General features: G+C 43.7%; 1 protein-coding gene across 1 annotated transcript in view; it reads left to right on the forward strand.

Moving 5' to 3' along the window:
* The window catches only part of tanc2b (tetratricopeptide repeat, ankyrin repeat and coiled-coil containing 2b), a 64,110-nt gene that overhangs the window by 15,689 nt on the left and 29,474 nt on the right, over window positions 1-18,947 (forward strand). The window contains exons 2-4 of the mRNA XM_070926534.1: window positions 10,135-10,289; window positions 14,190-14,373; window positions 16,093-16,341. Of these exons, the coding sequence (XP_070782635.1) occupies window positions 10,135-10,289; window positions 14,190-14,373; window positions 16,093-16,341 (588 nt within the window). The remainder of the gene's footprint in view (window positions 1-10,134; window positions 10,290-14,189; window positions 14,374-16,092; window positions 16,342-18,947) is intronic.

Below are 18,947 nucleotides of genomic sequence, written 5' to 3' on the forward strand. Positions count from 1 at the left end.
TGCGTGTATGTGCTGACGGTCTTGGGAATAGAGATCAGCTTTTTAAATTTTCACATTGTCCTTTAGCTTATTTACTGTCACCAATCTCTCTGCGTCCCCTCCCCTTTCTCACTCTAATCTCACATGTACACTTGCATACATGCCACATGCATATTCATGTTCATACCATCGCATCCAGAACATGTAACAAATATCTATTTCACGGCTACGTGCATCTGCACACACAGACAAGATATATTTATTCATAAGCTCATTAGAGGAGTGGATTTGCCTGCTGCCATCCATCACACTGTCACCCATCCCCAGCCTGGCACACACTGACAACAGAACTGCAGGAGAGAAGTCCCTGGGATTTAGTCTCCTGGAGCTGCTGCTATAGAGGGGATTTACTTCAATAGACAAGGTCTCACTTTACCATTTTATAGAGGTGAGATCAGGGAGACAAAATCCAAAAGAAATGGTAATTGCTCATTCACCGTAGTTCAGCAGAATGCTAGCTTTGGAGTGGCACAGGTGTACTGTGAAAGATTTAAAGATGTAAAAGCTGTTGGTATATATGAGGAAGTTGTTTTGGATGCTCCTTCTGTCACGTGAAGGCTCAGTCCATCACCCTGTCCTTGGAGTAGTTTGTTACAAGCTGTTGCGAGCTTGTCACTCCGGGTGCAAGAACAACTTACTGAAATAAGGCAGGACTGTGGTTTGAAAGAGAAATCTAACTTTGGGCCCCTTTTTGCATGAAAGAAAGTCCAGCTATTGCAGACTGCTGTATTACTCCCATTCAAGACTCAACTGGATAAATATAGTATTTAAGTTTATATCTGATATAATGTGTTTGACCACATATTGGCTTGTTTGACACACTTGCATGTTTATAAGATATATTTTATAGATTTTTTTCTATGTCATTTTAATCATCCTCAGTTCTGCCTACTATACATCGCTAATACTATCAAGTTAATGTCAAACAAGAAACACGTATTTAAGCTTCATTGTAAGCTGAATTAATTGTGAAGATGGACAACTAGTACTCTTTGAAGAAAAAAAGATGTTTGAGTTGTCTGCGAGCCTGTTTGTCAGGCTGAATACATCAAGTCTGTCAGAGTTGCTGTCATGGCAGTTGATCCAGTCGTGGGTAACTCTGGTCCCTTCTTCCTCCTGGCTGTCAGTTGTAGTTCCTCACTGTGGCATCTGTGCTGGCTCACTTCCTAGATGTGGTCAATGAGCGGAGTCCTTTCCAGACCGTACCAACACAGTATTAACACTGTGTGCGGCAAGTACTTACACACATACATGTAGCTCTGAAGAACTTCTTTTATTTCTGCCAAGGAGATTTTTTGTTTTTGTTTGTTTGACTGTGTGTTCGTTAGTGAGCAGAATAGCTCAAGCCTTGACAGCAGATTGCAGTGAATTGGCGGAAAGTTAGACCACGGGACGAGGAATAAGTGATCATTTTCTGGTGCAGATCCAGATCAAGTTGCAGATCTTTTCAAGGAGTTTCTATAATTGCTAAATCGGACGTTTTGCTCATGAACCTGGCACCTGTATCCCATCATTGTCAGTATAACGTCATTGTCCTTGAAAACTGCTTTTCTCCAAGTTTAGTTTTAGCCATGCTGGTGGCGTGGCTCTAAGGAACGCAGTTGGTCGGTGGGGCGGTCTGCTACTTTGGTCCTGGATGGATTAACTTGAAATTTGTACAGACAACCACAGTCCCCAGAGGACGGATCCTATTTACTTTGGTGATCCTCTGACCTTTTAAAACTCTAGCACCAGCATGACATTTGTGGCTTTGAGTGAAATATCTCTAACAATTGGATTGATTGCCATAAAATTTGATACTTACATTCTTGTGCCCCTCAGGATAAATTGTAATAACTTAAATGATCCCATCACTTTTCAAGTAGTGCCACCATCAGATTAAGATTTCAGTTTGTCCAATACTTTGGTTTATGACGAAATACCTACAAAACTGAAGACATTACCATCAGCCTCAACTGTGTTTATCTCTACTTAGCATGCTTACACGCTAAACTAATATGATGACCATGATAAATTACACATCTGCTAAACATCACCATGTTACCATTGTCATTGTGAGCATGTTAGCATGCTAGCATTTAGCTCAAAGCACTGCTGTGCCTAAGTAAAGCCTCACAGAGCTGCCAGCTTGGCTGTAGACTCTCAGTCTTGTTCAGATAAAATGAAGGATTACATGCTCCCTTATGGCTTGAGAAATTCTACCACTGATATATATTATTAAGCCCTTTGAACCCATTGAATTACCAGTATTGAAGAAAAAAAATCCTTGTCACAAAGCATAAAGCAGAGCCGTCTTAGTACCTGAAAAGTTGACATTGTGAAGACAGTCTGTATCTGCTTTTATATATTTGGAAATGATGGAGATTCTGTTTTTAAAATGGCAAGTTTAGAGGATTGTTCTGCCTGCTGTCTGCTGCCTTGGTCACATAAGACATGCAGTATACTCTCTAACAATTACACACGCATATGTTGTACTGGCTTTAGCTGTAACATGAACCCCAAACAGAAGCCGTAAGGAGCCTGTTCTTGTTCTGCAGTCATTGTTGCTCGAACATATGTTTCAACTGCTGCTCATGACTTCCTGCTCACCCCTCTCAGGTTCAGCACAGTGCTGCTGCCCCGGATAGCTTTGGACATGTTCGCTCACCCGTAATAAGAATGGTTAGCAGTTGCAGCATACAGTACATAATATACTTTAAACCCTTATTTAACCAGATTAGTCAATTAAGAACAAATTATACTGAGACCCTGCCCATACCAAACCCCCACAAGTACAAAAAAAAGAATAGGTTGAACAAATGAGCCATGCACACAATTTAGTTGAACTCCATTACTGCAGCCTTTTCAAGAAAGTGAGGACTTTTATTAGACTCAGGGAAAAGATGCTTAGAAATATCTCCTGATTCCTGTCGTGTGTGAGTGTAGCTTTGGAGGTCACACCTGGGCAACAAGAGACACCCTTTTGTCGGCTGTATTTATTTACGAGTTTTAGGTGATCCGGTGTAAGCAAGCGCAGCATTTTTGTGTTAATCGTCAACACGTTAAACGGCAGACAAAGCAACGTCCTTGCAGATTTGTTCCACTAACTAACAAGTGTTTTGTTTGGCATCTCTTCCTATGTGTTCATATGTGTAAAGACTCCTCTGCATTGTGAATTCTTGTGCGTAGTAGACCTGCTACTGCTGCCACCATCTATGCACTCATGATACTCTAAGCTGGTCTGGGTAACAGTGCTCACAATCCTTCTGCCGTGACCGAGGACCCAGAAAAAGATCGTGTCACAACCACCACCCCCGACTTTCAACATGCAACTCTCTCTCTCTCTCTCTCTGAATTTCTCGTTGGAAGGGACTCGTTTGATGTCTCAGACTTTGTGCTTTGAGTCAGGCGCAAGAACATTCCAGAAATGGATCTCATTTGCATTTCTTGGTGTGATTATGACGCTGGACAAATAGACACAACAAGCCAATTTAATACATTCCATCTTTTCTGTGAGAAAGTCCATCTTGTCTGCTGCTCTGTGAGTGTTGTGAGTGAAATGCAGAGGAAATATGGTGATATTTTCACATTTCAGCAGTTGGTTGAGGTTCTGCCGTTCTGCCACTACCTGATTGCCCATGTGTACTCATGCTTTAGCTTTATTTGACCAAAGGCAAATACAAAGCTGCCTAAGAAAGTCTTCAGGATGTTTTCATTTAATCAGTGTGCTGCTTCAAGTTCATAAGCTCTCTGTCTCCCTCCCTTTCTTTCCTGTCCCTGTCGCTCCTCTCTTTCTTGTCTTCTTCCATCTCCCTGATCTGTATATGTGTGTGTGTGTGTGTGTCTCTGTGTGTGTGTACATGTTGTCTCCTTCTCTATATGTGTGTGTGTGTGCTTTCTGCTCCCAGCCCCTCTGCGGAAAGCAAAGTTTGTGGAGAGCCCTCGCATTCCACAATCAGAGCTTGGCTCCCCTACACACACCTCCACCACTGCCAAGAATCCAGACCTGGACACATACTGCCCTGGTAAGTTTTTGGCCAGCCCATCCCTCATTTCGTTGTGTTACTTTTTACTTGTCGTCTGTGAATGCAGTAGAGAGAGACTCAGAGAGAGAGGGAGATGGGGAGAATGTACGGGTTTGCCAGTTTTTCTTCCTGCTGCTGCAATGACAAAAACGTTGTTAAGGTCATTAATGACATTAATGAAATAGCTCTGTTGGAGCCCACAGTGTCCATCGTCATCGCCTCCTCCCCCTCTGTCTCTCTGATCCTCCCTGCTGCTTTCTCACTCTGCTCTGCTTCTCCGGATCTTGTTTAGGTGCCGCCTCGGTTGTCTGTTAACTTCACAGTCGGTAGTTGCTCGGTAATCCTGTGGACAGTCCGGATTTCCCTCTGTCCCTGTATCTATCCCCGTCAAACCCCCTCTCTCCACCCTTCTTCGCACGAGGACGCGAGTAAAGCCGGTCACTCGAGGATAGCGCTCTGCTGAGATTTGGTTCTAGTATATCTGCTTTCTCATCTCGCCTCTCCTCTTCCTGTTGCCACTGAGAAGCGCTGTGTTAGCTTCCTGACCTGTCTTGTTGGCTCGACCTCTGGTGGATGTGTGGGCTTCTCAACAGAGCAGGGCGATGCCGCAACACCCGAGGGTTGGATGAAGACATGAGAGAAATAGTGATGGGAGGGGGTCTGAGTGCTTTACTGTTGTAATTTAGGAGGAAAATGGTCGACAGAGTGCTACCAGCCTTCTCCATCTGCCAGCCTCTTCTGCTGAGTCTCTGCTCAGTGGGAGCTATAAGTAGGTGATCTGTCTGCAGACACATACTAGAATATAGTTGTTTAAAGGATTTCTTACTTCTGTATAAGTCTAAATAGTATGTAGTACATTAGGATATACCCTTTATTTCTGGCTGTTGGCTTGCTGTTGAATCTCATGGATGAAAAACTGTTGACCCTGGCTTTATTTTGCATCAGTGCTGTGAAATAGACTGTGGAATAACCTATCAGTTGTGATGAGCTGCTAAGAGCTCCAGCAGATGTGACATTTCAGGGTTGAAATTGTAATCTCTTGTGCCATTGAGGCAGGAAAACAGTTGATTACAAACAGGAATTCTCTGTCTGTGCAATAACAACTTGAGCTGGAGAGGAACCAGCAGGGCTGAGATGAATTTTCAGGGGTAAAGACTCGCGCCTCCCAGGTGGACAGATGGACATCTTAGCTCTTAACAAGGGCTCCCTGGCATGAAGCAGAAGCAGTGACTTAAACATCTGATCGCATGCCAGTCCGCACTCTGCTGCTGATACTGTAGGGCGCCCGGAGGAAGTCAGGTATCAGCTGAGTTTTATGGCCTACAAAGAAATTTGTGGTCTCATAAATATGGTTTGTGAATACTTTGCGAGATAGCTTGTAAAATTCACCACCAGCTGTCCTCCTTTATATAAATCAAAGTGAAAGCTTTTCTAATGATGTTATAGCTCAACCATCTTACAGTATTTATCCAGACTAGGTGTGGGCCTCTATCATGGTATTATGTCATTTATATCATAATATCTGTATATAGTTGACTGAACTTTGAGTTAAAGTCCAACTGAAATCACGTTCAGTAATCCCTTTTTGCAGTCAGAAATAATGTCAGCGTTATTTGAAATGTGTTGTCAATAGTTTTTTACTATAAAAAGAAAGAAAGAAAGATCTTTGGGTAAAGAAATATTCCTTTTCGTCTCAGCCGCTAGAGGGGCGTGTCTGTGTTTGATTGACAGCAGCTGGCAGGCTGAGCCTCAGCAGGGGAATGAGGGGGAACACACTTGCGCTGTAGCTTACAAGCCATAGGTAGACAGTGTTATTGTAAGCAGTGGTGTTGAGAAGAAAGGACCACATGCATGCTTACATGCTGTTTTAATGTGCGATTTGATTGGATGTATGGAAACAAGCTGACTGGGGGCACCGACATTAAACCAGAAAATATAAATATCTCCCTTTTGGTTTTGATATGTGTTTTACAGAGTAGATGTGTTTACTGTAGCAGACAAAAAAAACATGCAATTCAATTTCAGTTGGACTTGGGGAGCTCATAGTGCCGGAGAGACAAGACAGCATTCAACTCAGTGTACAAACGCCACAGATAATTACAAAGAAAACCATTAGCTAAAGACAAAATGTGCCTTAAAGTGCCAAAGGATTTCCATTCAAGAGTCACGACACAGTTTTTGTAAAATGTTCTGGAAAATCAGTTGAGAAACTGGTTATAGATGAAACAACAAAGATAACAATGTGTATTTTTGGTTATTCTGGAAAATGAAATACCTGACATATCAAGGTACAAGGTAAATATCCAATATGACCATAAAGTAGACCTGCTCATTGATTTGTAACATTGCCCTCAACAGCCAAATACACCCAGAAATAGTTTCTACGGTTTAAACAGTATAGTAAAATGTCTGACGATGGTCTCATGGTGTATAAATGTACTCTATATCAGCATATCAACGAGTCCTAACCCAGACCTGGAGTCCTGAGTCCTTGCTTTCATGTATAAAACCTCCAAATGTTGATGCATAGATAAAATCACTGCTGTGCACATGAGGAATGTGAAATTCACTCCTCTGATCTCTTGATTATCCTTCCAGTCTCTGGTTTCTTGGTGACGTGTCTGCCTGTGAATACCTTATCTGCGGCTGTTCGTTCATTGGCATTCGGGTTTTCTTTTGCCCTTATATGAAAAAAAAAAATAGGTGTGAATCTACCTTGTTTTCATTTCCTTTAGTTGTCAACAGCTATTTCTGCAAATTCATTTTCACCCTCAATATGCATTACACTTCCTCTTGAAGCATCTCTCTCTTTCTATCTTTGTCATCGTTTGTAAATATGTATGTGCTCTCTGTGGACTTGCCCTGCTGAAGTGAAAGTTAAAGTGCCCAGGTGGAGGTGAAATAAGAGCCACCGCATGGTATGCGTTATCTTACCTGCGGCCCGGGCCTATTAATACCATCTCCCCGTCCTGTCCAGTCCCCTGCTTGCAGCACACATGCTTCTCTCTCCCTCCCTTCTCTCGGGTGCGTGAGGGCAGATCTGTGGACGACCAGGGAGAAACAGATGCGCTCGCACAGAAACACATTCCTAGCTGCGCGCAAAGATAGTTGCTATGGCAACCATCTGTCTCCTTTGCAGCTCAGGAATCCAATGGAGAGTGTGTGTGTGTGTGTGTGTGTGTGTGTGTGTGTGTGTGTGTGTGTGTGTGTGTGTGTTATGGGGGCTGGTTCAGTGAAATAAGAAATGTGTTTTATGCCTGATTTTTTTTTTTTTTTCATATTCAAATTTTATCATTAAGGATCTCATGGTGTCACTGTGATGAGAAATGCCTGAAGCTCCTCTTTAGGCGACTGTTATGTTCTCGATGCTGTCATGTAGCTTTGAAGCGATGTGGATGTGTGTCTTCTGTAAGATGTACCGCGTGTGACTGTCATAATATGTATTTTAAGAACAAAAAGTGGAGCTATAAACCGAGAGAAATCAATACATACAACCCCTACGTTATGGTAATGTCTGCTTCTCCTTTGATAGTAGCTCATTAGTATTGGTTACAGAGGAAGGTTTAAAAACAGATGTACATCTATCTATATCTATGATATCATACTTTAGTTTCTTTGGCCTACCAAACATTTAGATTTTGATTTGATTTGACAGCTCAATGATAATAGTTGTCCAAACCACTGGATCCTAGCCACGTTTGACTGTGTTGTAGGTTTTGGTTTTTGGAGTGTGAGAGTTTAAAGATGTACAAAGGGATTGCCTATGTTTAGCTCAAGGGAGTGACTGCGGGCTCTGGCGTCGAGATTAGAGATTTTTGCTCCCACATCAAAAGAAACACAGACAAACTGCTCGCCCCTGCACAGGGTTGTCCAACAGCTAGCTGCGACAGACATGCCGTTGTATACATATACAGGAGCTAAACAGAAACAGTACAAGGCAGGCGGAGCGGTAGAAGTAGACAAAGCGATGAGTGAAAGGGAGGCAGACAAACACTCACACAGAGGCAGGGATAGACAGACTGAGCCCCTGTTTGATCACGGTCACGGCCGAAACCCCTCAGGAGCAGTTGACTAATCAGTGCTAATGTATTCACTGCTTACTACTACCAGTCTGTCAACTGGGAAGCCTGCACTGCCTCCATGTCCAGACACACAGGCATACAGACACTGCAGAACACATATATAAGCTTCAGATAGATGTTTTGCTCTTTGTTTGCCTGCAGTTTTCTCCTATTGGTGGCTGCACATCTCAGCAGTCCCCTGTGATATTAGCCATAAGGAGCTGGAACAGTAATTCCATCTACCTACATCTTCTCTATTACTGCATTCACCTCAAGGGATGCTCGGGGATTCAGTGACCTTGGAGACCCATGTAATCTGCTCCGTATATATATCCAGCTGCATCACTGAGCCGCTATATCCATCTCATCAAGGCTCATACGTAATTAGCTGTTTTGGACCGAATGTGTGCTGTGATTACCTCATTATTGGTCGCTGCTGTGTGTTTTTATTGAGGCTCAACAGCATGTCATCTCCATTCGCTTCAAAGGTTTGGTTTCTCCCCTCCCTCATAAGGTGCCCGCCTTCCTGACTTGCTCAGAGAGACTTGGAGTCAGTCTAATGAGGATCCTGACAGTGCCCTGCCTGTCCGTCCACCAGCGAATGGAGAGGGGAGCCCGGGCTTTAGATTGCCTGTCTGTCCGTTTGTCTTTGAACAGACGAGTGAGAGGCCACAGGCTTTAGACAAGCTGTCTGTCTTCAGAGAGGTGGTGAGGTGGCTGGAACTGTCTAATGGTCGTCAGTCAGGACTCAGTGTAGCTACCTGCCAGTCTGGTCCAACCTGCCCTGCAGGAAAACGAGTGGGGGAGAGGAGTCGAGAGAGGAAACTGGCCCTGCCGCTAGCTGTCTCCGGCTCAGCGCTGTTTATTTAAACCCCGGCCTTCTTGTGCTGTTTGCTTCAATGTCATTAAAGTCTGGGCCAATTCAGAGGCTTACACATCCAATCACAGCTGTTTGGATTTAGCCACTAGTTACTCCTTTTTACAACCGGCAGGGTGAGTAATTAGTGAAAGAGAGAGTGACACTCCAGTAAGTAAAGTGAAATTGAATTTGAAATTGATATAGTAGACACCTCCAGGGCATTATAGCCAGGTGTTATTGAAAAACATGATACCACCAATGAGGGTTTGTTATGGATGGAAAGTAACCAGGCAACAGGGCGAGAAAGATGAGGTCATTAAGGGATTTTGTTTTGGGTCCTATTGCAAAGTTGGCAACTGAAATCCCTCAGCTCTACGAGTGTGTGTGTGTGTGTGTGTGTGTGTGTGTGTGTGTGTGTTTATGTGTGTGTGTGGTTTTTGATCATCTGATCATCATGCAGGCTCACACTGGTGTTTTCTTTTCTGTGTAAACAGGATAGAGCGGTGGATACACACCCACTTTGTCTTGAAAAGTCACACACAGTCACTCTCTCCCTCTCTCTCACTCACACACACTCACAAACACACACACACACACACACACACACACACACACACACACACAGGTGAAGGGCGTATCTCATTACGTCACACGAGCTGCGGTGGTGATGAGCGGTGCGGAAGGAGCTGTCGTCAGTGTGGAAGGCTTTTTCTCGTCAGCGTGGAGAGTGGTTTCGTAAACAGTTTGAAAGGATTCATGTGGCTGCTGAAAGAGATTTTTGAGTTTATGTAAGAAGACACCTGAACAAAGACGTCCAGCTGTGGTGGAATGTGTAATGCACAGCTCTGAGCTCCGGGAAAACTCAGGTAGGGTGTTTCATGTCGTTGTCCTGAGCTCAGGTGCTGTGTATCCTGTATCCGGGTCGGTTGTCGCTGCTGTGGTTTATGCAAAGCGAATGAGGCAGATTTTCTGTGTGTTTAGTATTTCCAGGGACAGAGGTGGTGAACATGAAGCCCTTTAAAGGATGTTTTTTTGTGTGAAAACAAGCTGCTGTTCTGTTCCTACCCACCACTGACATACATTTCTTTCTTTCTCTCTTTTTTTTTTCCTTTCCTCCGCAATGTCTCCCCCCCACCTCCTTCCTCCTCCTCCTGTCTCTCTGCCTCTGCAGGGGAGTCAAGCCAGGAGCTGGGCCCCCCTCCGTCGGTGGATGAGGCAGCCAACACATTGATGACGCGCCTGGGTTTCCTTCTGGGAGACAAAGTGAGTGAGGGGCCGGCCGGTACCCAGTACAGCATGGAGGAGCCCGAGGCGAGACAGGTAATGGTCTCATTAATGAACTGGACTTGCTTTGGGGACTCCTTTTTGTCTGGATTTCTTTGAACAGAAGTTACCACTCTTAAATCTTCTATCAAGGAGCTTCACTTCTGTATACAAAAACCTACAGCCTGCAGCTCAAACATGGCCTTCAAATCTCATGATGTCACCAGATGCACACTGTCACTTTGAGCAAATTTAAGGGAAACGTTGTCTGAGGTTGTGTAAGACTTGGGATAAAGGACTGGCGCCAAAAACTTAATTTCTTTATCGCCCTTCATGCTTATTGTTATGGTTAATCCTAATCTAATTGTCTTATTGTGTACGTGATTTTGACACATTTCTATTGTGAGAGATCGTGCATCGGAACTTGAACAAACGCGCAATCGTCTGATTCGATCTGTTTTGACATTTATCTTCATAATGTCCTTGTTTACGCTCGCGTCTTGACAGATCTTTGGAAGACAGGATAGCCAGATCAAAAGACGGCTCTGTAAATTGCCCTCAGACACCACGGCGCTTTGAATTCAGAATTTATCAGTGCCTCTCCATCAAGCATCAGATATCTACCCGTCTAATTAGATTTTTATGTAACAAATACTCTTAATTATTTATTTCCCACGGTTCTTTAAACTTTGCTTATTGAAAGCAAGTTTCTTGAGTCAACTCAACGTTCTCCGTAACCTTTCAGCTTGTGAGTTTGGCAGTTGTGCAACAAACAGCTCTTGGCACAAAGGGCCTGCTCTAAGCTCTGCAGCAGATGCCCTGGTTTCTCTACCTAAACCTGATTTGACAGGTATGAATTTTCCAAATCAAGGGAGGAAAAACAGCGGCGGCAGAGGGAGAGAGGAGGGGAAAGAAGGGAGGTGGGGGGAAAGGGGCGAACCTGTTGCTGAAACATTCAACACGGGCCTAGGTATGGGTTTGCACTAAAGCAGTGTGGATAAGCGATTAGACTGATGGACTGCCTGTGCTTGATGTGAGCGCTGCTGTAGCAGTGGGGGTGTATAAATTGAGAGAGGTTTATTCAAGCGGCTCTTTTTAGAGACGTGACTCATACTAGCACCCTGCTGCATCGTGCACGCAGTACAAACTTATTATTTTAGATATCTGCCCCAAATACTGTTCTCCGGATTGCAGTTTTGTTTGATTCATTAACCACCAAATATGACGAGGATTGCCTCGAGACACCATCTATTAGCAGATTACAGAGTGGGTAATTTTTCTAATTTTCTTGGGATTTGCTAGCTTTCATTGGAGAGCACAAATCACAGTAATACAGTAGATTCACACATGTAATCTGGATATCTGCAGGATGCTGAAAGTGTGTCTTAATGTTTGTCATCATAACCAAGTTACCAACCTTTTTGATGCTGTAGTTAATTAACAATGAAGGCAGATATCAAGCTGCTGAAGCATGGGGTGAGGGTTTACTTTTCTTTACTGTAAAACACCAATCTACCATCTCACATTTGACATGGTTAAATTCCTACAATAGCTGCTGCCAGACCTCACCAGCTGACGGAGCAAGGTGACCTCAACTTGCAGAGAGTTGCAGTTAATTGCCTTTCATACTCTCGTGCTCTCGCTCCCTGAATAGACGCAATGCTCCCAGGTTCAATCCAATCCTCGTGCGACGATTAAGGTCAGATCCGCACCAGGCGGGGTTCATTAGCCCGGGCTGATAGAGCTGTGGTGTCGCTGTGTGTTTGTGTTTGTTTGCGTCGGGGTCAAGCTCCTGTAAACAAGCGGTCCCGTCCATGGCGAGATCAGAGGGCAGCGGTGACTGAAAGATTGTCTGACAAATCCTTATTCGTTCAGTCGCACACACATAAACACACAGAGGCTAGAGACCATGTACTGTAATGTACAGTGTGTTGACTTGTGTGTGTGTGTGCAAACGTACTGATGTCACAGTTTATAATTCAACCACTAACCAGTACTACTGTGCAACATGCGCTCCCTGTCCACTTATTAGACACACCTATACAATCTCATGTAATCCAGAACAACAGCTCTGCCACATATTCTGCCTTAAGAAGCTTATAGAGGCCAGTTTTTGTGTTTTGTTTTTGTTGTTTCAGAGAGTTGTTTATTACTGAGGTCATGGTTAGTGGTGCCGTTGTACTCGAGTGCATTATATTGAAAAGTGTTTCTAATATTCCTCCCCCCTCATGTTTGTAAATGTGGTGTGCAAAGCATTAGAAACATCTCTCAATATAATGCAGTCCAGTTCAACACCTTCAAGAACTTTATTATCTTAATGGTCGAATTTATGGCTCAGCTGTTGTATTAAGATAACGGTAAATGGACTGCAGTGATGTAGCACAATGTTCCGCATTCACACACACACACACACACACACACACACACACACAACTGGCAGTGGAGCCATGCTGTCGTGGCTATTGGGACTGATTGGGGGTCAGTGTCTCGCTCAAGGACGCTTCGACATGTAGACAAGAGGACCCAAGGATCAAACCTCCAACCCTGATCTATCTCCTGCGCCACAGCCTCAGGAGGCTGACGACAGATTAATCAATAATGAAAATAAGTTAGTTGCAACCCTGTGTGTGTGTGTGTGTGTGTGTGTGTGTGTGTGTGTGTGTGTGTGTGGGTGACTGACTGTATTAGCTCATCTTGTCCCTTCAGTCTTCTTCCTGTGGATTAAACCAGACTACATTGAGATTTGAGCACCACTTCACCCCTGCTGTTCTCTCTGTGTTCACCCCAGTGTTGACCTGAACTCATCGACAGCACCGTTAAGGAGAGACCTCCATGTGTTTGTGTGTTTCGTGTGTCGGATAAACATACTTAATCACTCGGCATGCCTGTTTTTCTTGCGCCTCATGCATACCCATGCATGTATCTTTTAGCCGTGTGCGCCTGTGTGTTTGTGTGTTTGTGTGAGAGTGCATCTGTGGGTGTTCGCAGCAGCAGATTAGACGCAGCAGAGTGTTTTTTTCATTTTGTCCCCTGTGGTCTCTTGTCTCCTAACCTGAGTTGATGCAGAAGAAGGTCACTACAGGGTACCAAAACAATGCTGGGGCTGGAAAGACTCCAGAAATATGTATTCAGAGCGTGTTTGGGATTTCAGTTTCAGCTTCTTCTGTTTTTTAACTTCGTCATGGCAAGAGGAAAATATGCATGAAAATAAGTGCGTAAGTGAGGGTAAGATACTGTGTTCTCCATCCAGATTATGATATACATTTAAAGTTGTATTAGTGTTAAAACGTGGGGATGAAATTGTAACACATCTCCTACAATCCCCCCACCTGTTTAGGGAGAACGACAGTATACAACCTCACATGTGCCATGAGACTGTACAGAATCAGATTTTGGAAATGCCACTCCCTCTCGTTTCTAAAAAGGGGAAATGAATGTTTTCCTGCATTTAGATGTTCTGGGTCACGTCCCTGGTATGTATAATCACTCTCCAACGTTTGTTTTCTTCTTGCGATGCTCCTCAGCCGTAGTAATATGGGCCATAAGGTACATTTGTAGAGTGATTGTAGGTGTTACAGGCGCGATTTACAGGTTTTATTAACATTATTGGAAAGAATACTGGTTATTGTTTGTGTATGGATACATAAGCTGTCTGGCGTCATCTAATTTGTGAAGCTCTTTCAAACCTATATTTTAAATGCTACAAATGATTATATGATATGTGTTTGTGTGTGTGTGTGTGAGAGAGACAATCCTTTGAAGGACTGACTACATGAAGGCAGCAGGGGAGCTGAGCTTTTGAAAACTGCAATATTGAAGTGACATTTTCGTCTGTATATGACTCAGATATTAAAGTTCAAACATTGTACTTTGCCATTTATACCCGCGTGTGCTAATTGAGTTGTTGGAGCCAAACAAAGCTTTTTAGAAATGTGTGTGTGTGTGTGTTTGCGTCTGTCTCAGGGCCAGAACCAGAGGATCAGCCCTTGCTCCACCCTGACCAGCAGCACTGCCTCACCCCCTGCAGGCAGCCCCTGCTCCACCCTCCCCCCTGCCATGCCTGGCCAGGCCGGCAACAAGGACTGTGCCTACGGTTCTGTCACCAGTCCCACCTCAACCCTGGAGAGCAGGGACAGCGGGATTATCGGTGAGATCTACACACAGATTTACACAGAACACTCTTAACAAACTAACATGTATAAATGTCCTTAAAGGCCTTAAATATGTTTCTTATTGTCAACTAATCTCTGCCTTTGGTGCACTAGTGTGTATTTACGGCAGCACGGCGGTTATAATGATTTTAATCTATTGATACACAGGCGACACGTCTTCATAGGAAAAAGTCATCGTTGATTTTATTAGTTTCATGGGGATCTGTTGACAATAAGAAAAATATAGGATATCACCAGCTTTTCTTGTAGAAGAGCACGAACTCCTGTACAGAACACGACAATGGTATGGTTCATTTGTTTTAATTTAATTTAGTTATTTACTTACATTCATCATCGTCTAAATGTACTTACTTGGAGTCCTGCACTCATGCAAGATTTTAGATTTTTTCAAGTTGACGTTAAAACAATACTGACATGCACATGTGTTCGTTTTTAGTCGCTGTCGTCATTCAGCCTGTCCATACTGGTCACAAAGGTCCCATACTGGTGCCTTCATGAAGCCATTTTGATGTAAGTGACGGGGGACAAACTCGTTAGTTCTCATTCTGAAGTTCAGCTGAAGGTAAAATGCAAATCAAGTGGGAGTCTTCCCAAAGTCTTTGTAGTATGATAATCCCTCTTTGTGTTTCCACGGACAGTGTTTCCTTGCTGAGCCGTAGCAGCGGGATAGTAACACGAACTGAGGATTTTGACCTAAAAATACTGTAGCTTTAGATACCCACTTGATTTGTTTTACAAATTGATTTAACTTTTGAACAAATCTTTGCCTGAAACGAGGGCTGTGGATTTTGTCCCTCATCACTTACACTGAAATCACTTAAAGAAGGGTTTTCTTTGCGGCCAGTATGAACAGGAGGAGCAATCACACGGACCAATAACCTTCTCAAAGTACCCATGGGCATGTCAGTATTGTATTAAGATGGGCTTCTAAAATTCTTAATCAATAAAGGTAGATTTCAAGTGGCAGAATGCAGACCAGGCAGAGCAATAAAGTTAAGTTAGAAACTAAACAAAACATGTCTATAAAACACGTGATTTAAAAAAAAAAAAAGGTACAGAAGTAGTCAACATTACCTGCTCAGACAGGTAGCTCCAAAGACTAGGAGACCTGACAGTTACTGTAAAACTTGTGACAGTCAGTAGGAACACGCCTGAGGGTGTAGCCTGGTTCCAAAACCTCCACTGCACCTCAAACTTTTGGTAATCTGAATGTTTTTCCGAACCTGGGTGCAGACCACAAACTGTACCCGACTCCACCTGAACAGTGTGGTCAGTTTTCCAGTCAAACCAGTCTGTTCTCCCACTGGAAGACGATTCAGGTGTCATGTTGACATTAACTGTGGCTTTCTTGCATTGTTAGTAAACAAAACAGGACAGATGAAATGCTCACTGATGTGAAGCGTTTTGCATATGTCAAAACTGGTGCCAACATTGTTTCCTGGCAAAAATGGTGAATGCCCGCAGTTTGACAAGGAAGGCACTACATCAACACACGACGGATCGATTCAGAACAAGAGTAAAATAAAGTGTGAAAGCAGACGGGCTGCGTAAAGTGAAGGGAGGACAGTCAGACTCAAACAACCCCGGTGTGAAAATGGCCTAAAAGCATGACTCACATGTCTCACAGTGAACCAATTGTAGCTGCATAAGCAAAGTAACAGCGCTGAAGACACTGTTGTTTTGTTCTGTTGCAGCCACACTGACCAGCTATTCCGAGAACATGGAGCGAGGCGGCAAATACGGCGAGGGCTCCCGGGGAAACCTGAAACTGTGGCAGTCCCAGAAATCAGGCATGGACTCGTTCCTGTACAGGGTGGATGAAAACATGACCGCCTCCACCTACAGCCTCAACAAAATCCCCGAGCGCAACCTGGAGAGCATGTCCTCCCACTCTGCCCACTCCATCCCTCTGTACCTCATGCCCCGCCCTAACTCTGTGGCTGGTGAGTCCCTTCCTCCGTCCCTCCCTCTCCTGGGAAAGTAGAAAAGGAGGCAACAGTTTGTCTGAGGAGCCAGACATAAGGTTTTTTACAGGTGCATGAGCATGCAGTACACAAATTCTGAGTACTTTTCTGGCAAAATTGGATTGAACTGAAATAGGGTGTCATGTGACTCAGCACAGTCACATGACACCCTATTTCTGACTCCTTTAGTTCTCCCTCTTCACTCCTTTCAAGCTTTCTTTCCTCGCTTGTTTTCTTCCTCCCTTTGAATTCTTTGACGTCTGTGTGTGTGTGACTCCTGTGACCACGACTGAAACAATGAAACACTATTGAAAAGACGAGAGGAATATATTATTATATTGGAGGTCCAACCTCATCTGTAATTATATCGTGCTAAAAAAAGCCTGATCGAGTCTCGTTAGGCCGTTGTTTATCTTGCCAAATTTCAGCTAGAATTTCCTCCAACTCAGCTGTCAAAAACACATAAAATCCTTCTCCTTTCCTTGCCTCTCATTGGCTGTTAGCAGTGATGTAACCACCCATAATATGTGACATTTACCCATTAATATCACATATTATTGTAAATTACTGGGACATCTAGAGCTAGCAGTTCAGGAGGGGAATATTTAATGTGTAAACTGCTCATATGAAGGAGATGTAGTGCAGATCCCAAAGCTCCACCACATTTCTCCGGCAGATCTGGGATAAATCGGCCTAAACTTCCTAAAATCTGAGCCTGGTTTCAGGAGTAGCTCAGTTGTGGTTTGATTTGATTCAACTTGTTGTAATTTTTTAAAACATTCATCTTTAATTATCTAGGGAGGAAACAACTCTTGTTTTCATATTTTATGGGGTTTATGTTGAAGTTTCGGGTAGCTGCAAATCCGCAGTGGTATTTTGTTAAACTCTCGCAGCCCTCTGGTGTGGATTGAAACCACAGAGCAGAATAATACAGTCTGGGAAAAACAGCTCCAGCAGAAGAATGTACTGCGGCTGGAAGAATATCACAGAAGAAAACTGGCATTTGTGTTGCTGACAGAGGTCTCATTGATGTGTGTTTCTTATTGTAGGCCACAGCGGCCTCAAAAAGGCTCCCAAAAGTAACTATATCAGGAAAAATGTCAGTTTCATAACACTGAGGCAGTCCTAATGGGCCTGATTTGTATTATTGTTCTCCTCATCAGAGAGGCTGTTACAGACGATGAGCTCTATTATGCACTTCTCTGACTCCCACAGGAAAAAGTGTGTGTGTGCATGTATTGTAGACACGCATATGTATTTCACTAAACACTGTAATATGCCTGACAAGGCCCGTCGCTGCAGCTATGACCCTCTCTTTATGCCGGTCATGTTCTGCTGTTTGACACTGCTGTCTGGCAGCGCAGCGACTCTGCCGGGTTTAGAGATTCATCCTAGATCTCCTCTCCCGCCCCTCAATACCCAGACCTTCAAAGGAGACTGCGTGAGACAGCTTTAAAGACACACTATAAGCTGCAGATGATGCAACAAATAAAATAAAGAGAGCGGGAGGGAGGCAGTGAGAGAACAATAAAAAAAAACAAAAAAGATGATGTTTCTGAAGGCATTTGTGTTTGTCAGGAACAGGAATTCTGTACTGAGGAGATGCATGTGGAAGAGGAGTGAAGAAGAGTTTCATAATCTCTCTCTTTATCTCTCTCTCTCCTCCACAAAGAATTATTAGATGATGTAGGGATGGGGAGGCAAGCACAGGCTGAGGATTGGCTGGGCTCACACAGCAGTGGAACATCAAAGCCCCAGGCATTAACCGTTTCTATCCCCCAGAGTGACAGAGAGACTCGCTTTGATGTGTGGAGAGCGAGGGAGAGAGATACGGAGCGAGAGCAGAAGGCGACTGGGGAGGAAAGTGAGGAGGGAGGAGGGGGCTACTTTATTACCTAATGAAGGCAGCGCGTTGGTAGAGCTTAAGATGGATATGGAGGAAGGAGTAACCCAGAGTATTAAATTTTCTCTCTCCCGTCATGGTGTTAATACTGCTCTCTTTGAGGGGGAGTGGGGTTGATCAGAATTTAAAAAATTGTCTTTACTGCCCGTCGGGAATTCAATTTCTTCTTTTTCGAGTTTTCATTCAGTGAGTAAGTAAAGACAAGAAGTTCTGTTTGTTAATGTCTTCAACCTCAAGCCAAAACAGCCCTGACCTTCTCCTGAAGAGCCACATGACACGATTTATACAACTGCTCTAATTTACATTATGTTATATTATATACATATACATTATACAGCTGTTTTTACTGGCTGAGCAGTGCTCCTAATGACTAGTAAACTGATCTGGATGTGTAATATCGGTGGAGTGTCCTGACCTCCAGTTGTTTAAGAGCAATAAACAGCGACTAACAGCTACAGATATATGAACCCATGAAGGCAGTTATGGTTTTATTTGTCCAGGTTTTGAGATATTCATCTGAGATTTTAGAGGTGAAAGTAGTTTGTGGTGCACTTGTTGCTCTGGATAATCCGCAGATCTCACTGTGAACTACTTTCACAGGGAGGTGGAGGCACAAATCTCAGACACTGATATCTCGAAACCTTTTCGTGCCTTGACACCACAAGAGGAAAGTGTTTTTTTA

Source organism: Enoplosus armatus, chromosome 20 (assembly GCF_043641665.1).
Source record: "Enoplosus armatus isolate fEnoArm2 chromosome 20, fEnoArm2.hap1, whole genome shotgun sequence".
NCBI lineage: Eukaryota > Metazoa > Chordata > Actinopteri > Centrarchiformes > Enoplosidae > Enoplosus > Enoplosus armatus.